We start from the raw sequence: 11,683 nt of genomic DNA, 5'->3' as shown, positions 1-11,683 counted from the left end.
GAATTGCCCATAAAACCTCTGTGGGTCTTAAAACTGACAGTTTGTGAGACTGTGAGTGTGGGGAGCAGTTCTGAGCCTTTTTTCTGAGGACAGTTTCGGGAAGAGGCTTGCTTGTGATCTCCCTCTGTTGCTTCATCAGCATCTGGTTGCAGGGTGAGGAACAGCTACTGTATATGGGTGCGAGAATTTAACGAAGTCCTGGTTACTTCTCCTTAAAATAACAGTGAATCTATTCACCAGTAGAACTCCAATGAAGAAAAGAAGTCACTGGGCATGGTCAGTGATACTGCTCCCTAAAAACCTCTGTGACTATGAAGACTCATATCCCACTGTCTATTGTTCAGTAGTTCAGAATAATTTCCTTGGGGACATCTTGGCTAGGCATAAGTGAATGGCCAGTGCTGACAGCAGAATGGACCAGCATCTGTGTTTGGCTGATGGCAGTGCCTGAGCCCTGTGGGCAGGGTCTGGTCACACTGTGGTCCATGTTTGAGGGACATGTGTCATTGCTACCCATTTTGTTTTCTGCCCCAACTGTGGTTCATAAAGGCACATGTGCTTTGTTTACTTTAAATTTATAGAGCTTCTAGTTCAGTCATGTTATTAAATATGGTGGTTTTTAAACTGGTTTAATTCAAAGTATGAGTCTCCTATTCCAGTTGTACTTTTTCCCAAATCGGATTCCCAGAGGGTTGTATGGATTCCAGGATAGTTTTTCAGTTTTCACTTTCTACATGGACTTGACAAGGACTTGGATTGAAGAAATAGTATTAAAACTACCTATTTTCCTTGTTTTTCAACCCATTTGTTCCTTGGCGCTTTGAAGGAACAAGTGGGACTTGAGAAGAAAAGGAGTCTCTGAAGTCCACTCATACCTCCTGGAAAATGAGATGCCTTATGTGGCTGCCTCAAAACTTAGCTCTGTCACTACTTCCCATTTTTCCTCCCTTGCCTTTTCCCCAAGAGCCAGTACCCACAGTACTCTGAGCAGTGCAGAGTGGGACCCCTAAAGTGCCCTTATGCTAGGAAGGCACCATGGCTTATCTATCCAGCCCTCTCTAGCCTACTGTGGTCAGTGCCCATCTGTTTGCTATGGCTCCCCGTCTGCTTGCTTGAGACCCATGTTCAGGCCTGAGCTACCAAGTCTAGAGGAGCATGTGAGACAAATAACCACTCCTTCCTCAATGTGTCAGATGCCACAGTCTATAATCAGGCCCAGGTCCCTTCGCTATCCCACTGGAGTTTCTATAAGCCCCTATAGACCCTTTCTATAAGAGTCAAAAGTTTGCCAGAATCCATTAAAGATGGCTGTGATGTAACTTCCACAAAGTCTAACTTTGAATTTCCTTTGAAGAGGAAATATATAAATGAAACACATACATATTCCTGTGGTATCTGCTGCTGACTGGTATTGTGTTCCACACTGTCTGTGTTTCATGTCAGGCTGTTATTTAGGTACGGTGGGTTTTCCCTGGTGACAGTAATTCTCAGTCACCTCCTCTGAGTCAAAGGATTCAAGAAACACTTGAAGTTGGCCAAGGTACTTTATCTATTCCAAGACTTGTCAGGAAAGTGGGCCCAGAGTTGCTGGTATGTGGGAGTCATTGTAGGTCAGTCAGATCATGTAGCAGCTTATTGTTTAGGACTTTTGCATACAAAGCCATCACTGGTATTTAGTGAGCTTGTGTCAGCCAAGACTGAAATACTCTGTATATTTAATATTTGAAAGTGTATATCCTGTATGTGGAGCATGGCAGTTATTCTTTCTCTTATTTCCTACACGGTATCAATATAGGTCATTAGGAATTTTATACAAGACCCTTTGTAATGGGCTTATAGAACCATTCTTATAACCAGAATCTCAGAATTTCTTTTCTTTTCTTTCTTTTTTTTTTTTTTTTAGAATTTCTCTATCTATTAGATTGCTATGCTATATACTGTTGTTTTAAATTTATTTACAGCTGGAAGAATTTAACTTATTTGAGTGGTTTCACATTAATATTTCTGTACTTACTAAGTTTCCAAACCACAGTGTGTGTGTGTGTGAGAATTTACAACCTGCTATTCTTATAAGGTCAGGAACAGTGGACCAAAGTGAATGCCAATAGGCCATTCTCAGACTTCTTTCAATAGTTTCATTATGGTACAGGACTTTTTTTTTTTTTTTAAAGCTCTGTTTTATTGGCTTTTTTTTTTTTTTTTTTTTTTTAGGCTTTATTTACTTGAGAGAGAGAAAGGAGGAGAGAGCACAAGCAGGGGAAGCAGCAGAAGGAGAGGGAGAAGCAGGCTCCCCACTGAGCAGGGAGCCTGATGCAGGGCTCAATCCCAGGCTACAGGATCATGACCTGAGCGGAAGGCAGACACTTAACCGACTACTGAGCCACCCAGGTGCCCTGGTACTAGACTCGAACTCAGTGAGATGTTATGGATTTGTTTTTCAGATTTATGACTTGAAAATAATGTTTAAACTCTGAGCAAAAGAAATGTATTTATTTATTGAACAGAACAGATGTTTTTCCCTGGGCTATTCATCAGATATTTGTGTGTGTTTGTGTGTGTGTGTCCTCCTTGATTGTGTTCTCAACTGCATCAGTGACTCCTCAGATCCTCACTGACTTTCTCTCTCTAGGAAGAGCATGTCAGTGGACATCCTGTGTCCATCTGTGTTATCTCTGAAATGTTCTTCGTCTCAGCCAGTGTTGTGCTCCTGATCCAGGAGTGGGTCACTGAAGCGAAGCACCTGCAGTTCATCAGCAGTGTAGATTGTCCTCTACTGGCTCTCCAGTTTTGTGTGGGATACGGTAGGAACACCCATCTGCTGCTGCTTTCTAAATCTCGGTCGGGGCTATGGATTGGAAGAAAGAGCCCCTGTCTCTTCTAAAAGGGTTCTAGCTAATCTAAAGATGAATGAAAAAGGGAAAGGCAGAAGCAGCTGTATATTTTCATGACACAGAACTGATCTTATGCCAGAGAGAAAAAAAATCAGTCTACACTGACTGCAAGTAATACCACTGTCACCTAATTTGCTAAGTGACAACTTTTCAAAGAAGCACTAAGGTAGAAGACTCTTAGTGAAAACTCAAAATCTCTCTGATAGGTTTTTACCTCCAGAGTTAGGATGTTCTTTGCCTTACTAGGAAACTTATCTGCCCTTTGAATTCTTGAGGACCAGATAAGTGAGAGGTGAGTATCCTTCCTGTTTTTCAGTTTTACCTCAGATAGCTAATAATTTACTATGTTGTATTTGCAATATATATTAGAAACATAAAATCATATAGCTGTAAATATAGACTACCATGACAGCTTGCAATTACCAAATCTAGTTTAAGAAGGCCGAGGTACTCAACTAAAATAAAAATTAAAGTTTTTTTTTTTTTTGTAGGAAAATCCTAGTACATCTGTGACAGTACCAATGAAATTCTCCTTGTGGGGTTATTAGCATGCTATTTACTTGAAGTAACTTAATACTTACAATAAAGACAGTACATTTATTACTGGCTCATTACCTTATAGCAACACAATAGATCCAGGTAAGAAGATACAAATATAAAACACAATAAAAAGAATCGGAATGTATCTGGAGGCTTTTATTAGGGCAAACATTTCCATAACCACAAATATCTTATTATCACAGATAGACTGTCCCAAGTATCTCTGTTAAATAGTAATCCAAGGTGAACTAAAAGTTAGCAAAATAAATTGTAAATGAAGACATTTCAGCATATAAACCAATGAGTCTTCAACAGTTTTTAATATGAGGATCTAATAACATTATTTTTCACATAAATAGTTATTAATATAAAAACCAAAATTAGTAGAGATGATACAGATGATATTGTACTTTTCCGTAGTAAACATGTTTAATATTTTTATGACTCTCATTTAGTATTACAAAATAAACTTTACTGGACAAAAACTTTTAAAATTTCAGAAAAATAGACATGAAAAGGTTGACAATGTATACAAATAATTTAAAAATATTACCATAGGCATGGAAATGTGACATAATCATTTCAACATAAAGAAATGCTATAAAAGCAGGGAGTTGTCAAAATAGAGTACAAGAGATATTCTGAAACAAATGAAAAAATCAAGATCTTGTACGAATGACAACAATTTTTAATGTATGACAGATACTGAAATGCCAAAGGGAAAATGAACAGAACTATTTTGTCATGGTGGAGACAATGGACAGAGGCAGCTTTTAAAAATGCAAAGGACATAGCAAATTAACTTACCACCTCCTTCAAATAAAAATAAGAATCTCTTGGGAGAATTTAAGCACCATTAGCAGACGCATCTTATAGCAGTTAATGAAATGCTTCGTATTTCAATGGAAAACTATTTCAATGGTGAAAATGACATTGGAATCAGAAGCATATTCTGCTGAGACTCAAGGAAGTTAACACTCTCCCGAACTGGAAAAAAACATTTCATAAGAAGGCATATAAAGTTAAAAACCGAATCAAATTTGTTATGAGAATAATTCATGCCTAGTGAAATAGCTTACCAGCCGCCACAACCCTGGGATCCTCATGAGACTGATGTCTCCCAGCTGCACGACTGTCTGCACTCTCATTCCACCAAAGAACATGAACTGCAGAAATAAACCAAAAATAGCTTCTAAAGACTATGGCGTTACTACTAGTAAGAAATACAGAGGGGCGCCTGGGTGGCACAGCGCTTAAGCGTCTGCCTTCGGCTCAGGGCGTGATCCCGGCGTTCTGGGATCGAGCCCCACATCAGGCTCCTCTGCTATGAGCCTGCTTCTTCCTCTCCCACTCCCTGCTTGTGTTCCCTCTCTCGCTGGCTGTCTCTATCTCTATTGAATAAATAAATAAAGTCTTTAAAAAAAAAAAAAAGAAATACAGAAAAATTAATCAGAAACATTAAGTCTTGTTCTTTAAATCAAAATAGTGAATATCTAAAAGGTAAAATTAAGTATGTTAATAGTAAGATTTCAGAAGGGCTCAGAGATTTGGGAGAGAAATTTATAAATTATTTGAAGAAATAATAGCTGAAAACTCAAGGAAACAAATCCAGATTCAGGAGGCACAGAGAGTTCCCAACAAAATCATCCCACGGAGGTCCACACCAAAATATACAGTAATTAAATGGCAAAAAGTACTGATAAAGAGAAAAATTTAAAAGCAGCAAAAGAAAACAAAACAGTTATATATGAGGGAAACTCCATAAGGCTATCAACTGATTTTTCAGCAGAAACTTTGCAGACCAGAAGAGAGTGGCATGACATATTCAAAGTGCTGAAAGGAAAAAACCTGCAACTGAGAATACTCTATGCAGCAAAGCTATCATTCAGAACAGAAGGAGAGAAAAAGTTTCTCAGATGAACAAAAGTTAAAGGAGTTCATCACCAGTAAACCAGCCTTACAAGAAATGTCAAAGGGGATTCTTTGAGTGGAAAGGGAAGACTGTGAGCAGGAGTAAGAAAAGGAGGAGAGGAAAACATTGCAGAGGTACATATAAACTTAATAAAAGTAGCAGATTAATCACTTATAAAACCAGTACGGAGGATAAAGATAAAGCAATAAAATCAAGTGTATCTATAAAAATCAGCCAAAGGACTCACAGGGAGATGTAAAGTATGACGCATATACCTAAAACGTAGAAGGGAGGGGAGTTAAGATTTAGTGCTTTTATAATGGGTTCAAACTTAAGTGACCATCAACCTAATATAGACTGCTATATGCATAAGATGTGTATATAAACCTAATGGTGACCACAAATCAAAAAAACGGTAATAGATATACAAAAAGTATAGGGAAAGGAATCCAAGTATATCACTAAAGAAAGCCATCTAACCACAAGTGAAGAGAGCCAGAGAAGGAACAAAGAATAATAATAAATAAAAAAAGAGTAAGTTACAAAGTGGCAATAAGTACATACCTATCAATAATTACTTTGAATGTAAATGGACTAAATGCTCCAATCCAGGTGACTGGATAAGAAAGCAAGACATCTATATGCTGCCTAAAAGAGACTCAGTTCAGATCTAAAGACACATGCAGACTGAAAGTGAAGAGATGGGAAAACATTTATCATGCAAATGAAAAGAAAGCTGGGATAGCAATGCTTATAGCAGACGAAATAGAAATGGAAACAACACTGTAATGAGACATAAAGAAGGACACTACATACTCATAAAGGGAACAATCCAACAAGAAGATGTAACAATTGTAAATACTTATGCACTGAACATGGGAGCATCCAAATACATGAAGCAGCTATTAACAAACATAAAGGAAATAATCAATAGTAATACAATAATAGAGGACTTTAACACCCCACTTAAATCAGTGGCTAGATCATCCAAACAGAAAATCAACAAGGAAACAGTGGCTTTGAATGACACACTGGACCAGTTGGATCTAGCAGGTATATTTAGAATACCCCATCCTAAAACAGTGGAATACACATTCTTTTAAGTGCACATGAAACATTCTCCAGGACAGATCACATGTTAGGCCACAAAACAAGTCTCAACAAATTAAAAAAGACTGAAGTCATACCATACATCTTTCCTAACCACAATGCTATGAAATTAGCAATCACAAGAAAAAGTCTGGAAAGACCACAAATACATGGAGGTTAAATAACATGCTACTAAACAATGAATGGGTCAACCAAGAAATCAAAGTGGAAATCAAAAAATAAAGGGAGACAAATGAAAATGAAAACACAAGGGTCCAAAATCTTTGGGAGCTGTTCTTGGAGGAAAGTTTATAGTAATATAGATCCACCTCAAAAAGCAAGAAAAATCTCAAATAAGCACCTGAAACTTACACTGAAAGGAGCTAGAATAAAAGGAACAAACAAAACCAAAAACCAGTAGAAGGGAATAATAAAAGATCAGAAATAAATTAAATAGAAACAAACAAAAAAAAATAGAACATATCAATGAAACCAGGACTAGTTCTTTGAAAAGAGCAAGAAAATTGATAAACCTTTAATCAGACTGTTCAAAAATAGAGAGGATTAAATAAAATCAGGAATGAAAGAGGAGAAATAACAACCAACACCACAGAAATACAGAGGATTAGAGAATATTATGAAAAATTATATGCCAACAAATTGGACAACCTAGAAGAAATGGATAAATTCCTAGAAACATAAGACCTCCTGAAAATGAATCAGAAAGAAACAGAAAATTTAAGCAGACTATAAAAGTGATGTAGTTGAATCACTGATCAAAAAACTCCCAAAACACAAAAGTCCAGGACCAAATGGTTTCACACGTGAATTCTACCAAACATTTGAAACAGAGTTAATGCCTATTCTTCTCAAACTATTCAAAAAAAATAGAAGAGGAAGGAAAGCTTCCAAATTCATTCTATGAAGCCAGCATTACCCTGACACCAAAACTAGATAAAGACACTACAAAAAAGAGAACCACAGGCCTGATGAACTTAGAAGCAAAAATCTGTAACAAAATATGAGCAAACCAAATCCAACAATACATTAAAAAAATCATTCACCATAATCAAGTGGGATTTATTCCTGAAATGCGAGGGTAGTTCAATATTTGCAAAGCAATCAAATGATACATCACATCAATAAAAGAAAGGATAAAAACCATATGATCATTTCAACAGATGTAGAAAAAGCATTTGACAAAGTACGACATCCATTCACGATAGAAACCCTCAACAAAGAAGGTTTAGAGGGAACATATCTCAACATAATAAATGCCATATGTGAAAAACCCAATGCTAACATCATACTCAATGGTGAAAAACAGAGCTTTTCCTCTACATTCAGGAACAAGGTAAGGAAAAAGAGGTCCACTCTCACCAATTTTATTCAACATAGTACTGAAGTCCTAGCCACAGCAATCAGACAACAAAAAGAAATTAAACGCATCTAAATTGGTAAAGAAGAAGCAAAACTCACTATTTGCAGATGGCATGATACTATATAGAGAAAATCCTAAAGACTCCCACCAAATACTACTAGAACTGGTAAATGAATTCAGTAAAGCTGCAGGATACAAAATCAACACACAGAAATTTGTTGCATTTCTATACACAAATAATGAAGTAGCAGAAAGAGTAATTAAGAAAACGATCCCATTTTCTATTATATAAAAAATAATAAAATACCTAGGAATAAACTTAACCAAGGAGGTAAAAGACCTGTATGCTGAAAACTATAAAACATTGACGAAAGAAGTTGATGATGACACAAACAAATGGAAAGATATTCCATGCTCATGGATTGGGAAAACCAATATTTTTAAAATGTCCATATTACCTACCCAAAGCACTCTACAGATTTAATGCAGCCCTATCAAAATACCAACAGCGTTTTTCACAGAACTAGAACAAATAATCCTAAAATTTGTACGGAAGCACAAAAGACCCTGAATAGCCAAAGTAATCTTGAAAAAGAAGAACAAGACTGGAGGCATCATAATCCCAAATTTCAAGATATACTACAAATCTGTAGTAATAAAAACAGTATGGTACCAGCACAAAAATAGATGCATAGATCCATAGATCAATGGAACAGAACTGAGAGCCCAGAAATAAACTCGTATTTATATGGTCAATTAATCCTCAACAAAGGAGGCAAAAGAAAAAGACACTCTTCAATAAATGGTGCTAGGAAAAATGGCCAGCTACATGCAAAAGAATGAAACTGGACCACTTTCTTTCACCATACGCAAAAATAAACTCAAAATGGATTAAAGACCAGAGGTACCTGGGTGGCTCAGTCAGTTAAGCGGCTGCCTCTGGCTCAGGTCATGATCCCAGGGTCCTGGGATTGAGCCAAACATCGGGCTCCCTGCGCAGTAGGGAGCCTGCTTTTGCCCCTCCCCTTTGCTCATGTGCGTTCTCTCTCTCTCGCTCTTTCTCACTCTCTGCCTTAAATAAATAAAATCTTTTAAAAAATGGGTTAAAGACCTAATTGTGAGACCTGAAACCATAACTCCTAGAAGAAAACACCAGCAGTAATTTCTCTGACATTAGCTGTAGCAACATCTTTCTTGATATGTCTCCTAAGGCAAGGGAAACAGCAGAAATAAACTAAAGGGACTACATCAAAATAAAAAGTTTCTGGGGTGCGTGGGTGGCTCAATTGGTTAAGTGTCTGCCTTCTGTTCAGGTCATGATCCCAGAGTCCTGAGATCGAGCCCCATGTCAGGCTTCCTGCTCAGCAGGGAGTCTGCTGCTCCCTCTCCCTCTGCCTCTTCTCTGGCTTATGCGCTCTCTTTCTCTCTCTCACTCTTGCTCTCAAATAAATAAAATCTTTAAGAAAATGAAAAAAAATAAAAAGCTTCTGCACAGCAGAGGAAACCATCATTAATACTAAAAGACAACCTACTGAATAGGAGAAGATATTTGTAAATGATATATCTGAGAAAATATATAAAGAACCTATATAACTGAACACCCAAAAAACAAATCCAATTTAAAAATGGGCAGAAGACATGAATAGACATTTCTCCAAACAAGGCATACAGATGGCCAACAGACATATGAAAAGATGCTCAACATCACTCATCATCATCAAAACAAATCTAAACCACAATGAGATATCACTTCAAATCTGTCAGAATGGTTAAAATTAAAAAAAACACAAAAAACAGCAAGTGTTGGCAAGGACGTGGAGAATAAGGAATCCTCATGTGCTGTTGGTGGGAATGCACAATGGTGCAGCCACTGTGGAAAACAGTATGGAGGTTCCTCAAAAAATTAAAAATCGAATTACCATAGGATCCAGTAATTCCACTACTGGATATTTACCCAAAGAATATGAAAACATGAATTTGAAAAGATATGCACCCCTATGTTTACTGCAGCATTAATTATAGTAGTCAAGATATGGAAGCAACCCAAGTTCCATTGATAGATGAATGCATAAAGAAGTTGTGGTATATATATATATATATAACACAATATTACTCAGCCATAAAAAAGAATGAAATCTTGCCATTTGCAACATATGGATGGATATAATACTAATGGATATAATGCTAAGTGAAATAAGTCAATCGGAGAAAGACAAATACCACATGATTTCACTCATAATGGAATTTAAGAAACAACACAGACAAAGAAAAAAAGAGACAAAGAACCCTGACTCTTAAATATAGAGAACTGTTGGTTGCCAGGGGGGAGGTGAGTGGAAGGGTGGGTAAAATAGGTGAAGGGAATTAAAAGTACACTTATCATGATGAGTACTGAGTAATCTATAGAACTGCCAACGCACTATATTGTATACCTGAAACTAATATAACACTGTATGTTACTTATACTGAAATTTAAAAAAATGAAAAATTAAAAAATGTCAAATATAACAGATAAGACTTTTTATTTATATTGCCAGTTTTTGTGAGGGAAAATGAAGCAGATATGAACCCAAAAGTTTAACTAATTTTTCTCTGACCTAATACCATATCTATATAATGTATCCTTATCAGGTAAAAACTGGCATCTCATTGTTTTAATCTGAATCTTCTTTAATATATTTTTAGTAGTCATCTGTGTCTACCTTTGTAGAAGTATTTATTATTTATTTATTTTTTGCTTTTTGATTTCATTTTAGGTATTTTGGGAGGCACAAAGTTTGAGCTTTGTATAATAAAATCATCAGTTTATTCTTTTTTCCCTTCATAGTTTCATTTGCTTTTTGATTTAGAAATATTGTTTCCATACATATTATTAAATAAATTCATCTGTACTTTGTTTTAGTAATTGTATGAATTCAATTTTTTTATTTTTTTATTTTATTTTATTTTTTTATTCGACAGAGATAGAGACAGCCAGCGAGAGAGGGAACACAAGCAGGGGGAGTGGGAGAGGAAGAAGCAGGCTCNACGCCGGAATCACGCCCTGAGCCGAAGGCAGACACCCAACCGCTGTGCCACCCAGGCGCCCCTGAATTCAATTTTTTAATTGAAATCCATAATCCATCTTGATTTTATTTTAGCATATGGTGTAAGATAGGCGTCTAATATTATTTTCTCCTCTTCATATATTTTCCAAATTGAATATACATCTATTACACATATATTAGTAGAAGTTGGCATCCTGAGCCATGTTTAGCTCAGTTTTGGATATGTTAGGTTTGAGATGTCCATTGGACGGACATACAGTGGAGAAGATGAAGAGGCAATCGGATAGTACAAGTCCTTCAAATATTTATGAGCTATTCTTTTTTTTTTTTTTAAAGATTTTATTTATTTATTCGACAGAGATAGAGACAGCCAGCAAGAGAGGGAACACAAGCAGGGGGAGTGGGAGAGGAAGAAGCAGGCTCATAGCGGAGGAGCCTGATGTGGGGCTCGATCCCATAATGCCGGGATCACGCCCTGAGCCAAAGGCAGACGCTTAACCGCTGTGCCACCCAGGTGCCCCTATGAGCTATTCTTAGTCATTTATCCTTTCAGATAAACGTTACAAACATTTTTCAGAGTTTGCCACAAGAAAACTCTCTGAAATTCTGATTCAACTTTAAAAATTAAAGATCCCAAATAGGTATTTTATTAAATTAATAAACCACATGCTTATATCATATATATATGTACCTAAGTAGTGGAAAATGCGTAATTTTTTTCCTTTGGGCTTGTCCATGTTTTTAATATTTATAATAACTACATATTACTTTTTCACCCCTAAACAATCTTTCACCCCAAGTAATGTTATTAAAAAAAAAAAAA

The 11,683-nt window shown here is 36.5% G+C and overlaps 1 protein-coding gene across 1 annotated transcript in view; it reads right to left on the bottom strand.

Annotated features, from left to right (window-relative positions):
- Positions 1–3,572: 3,572 nt before the first annotated feature.
- Positions 3,573–11,683, bottom strand: part of NIPSNAP3A (nipsnap homolog 3A) — a 16,974-nt gene continuing 8,863 nt past the window's right edge. Inside the window, exons 5-6 of the mRNA XM_002931162.4 lie at positions 4,511–4,597; positions 3,573–4,418 (exon numbers count right to left, since the gene is read on the bottom strand). Of these exons, the coding sequence (XP_002931208.2) occupies positions 4,342–4,418; positions 4,511–4,597 (164 nt within the window). The 3' untranslated portion in view covers positions 3,573–4,341. The remainder of the gene's footprint in view (positions 4,419–4,510; positions 4,598–11,683) is intronic.

The sequence above is a fragment of the Ailuropoda melanoleuca genome, chromosome 7, assembly GCF_002007445.2.
Source record: "Ailuropoda melanoleuca isolate Jingjing chromosome 7, ASM200744v2, whole genome shotgun sequence".
In the NCBI taxonomy this organism is placed as follows: Eukaryota; Metazoa; Chordata; class Mammalia; order Carnivora; family Ursidae; genus Ailuropoda; species Ailuropoda melanoleuca.
This window is presented reverse-complemented; position numbering and strand designations above follow the sequence as displayed.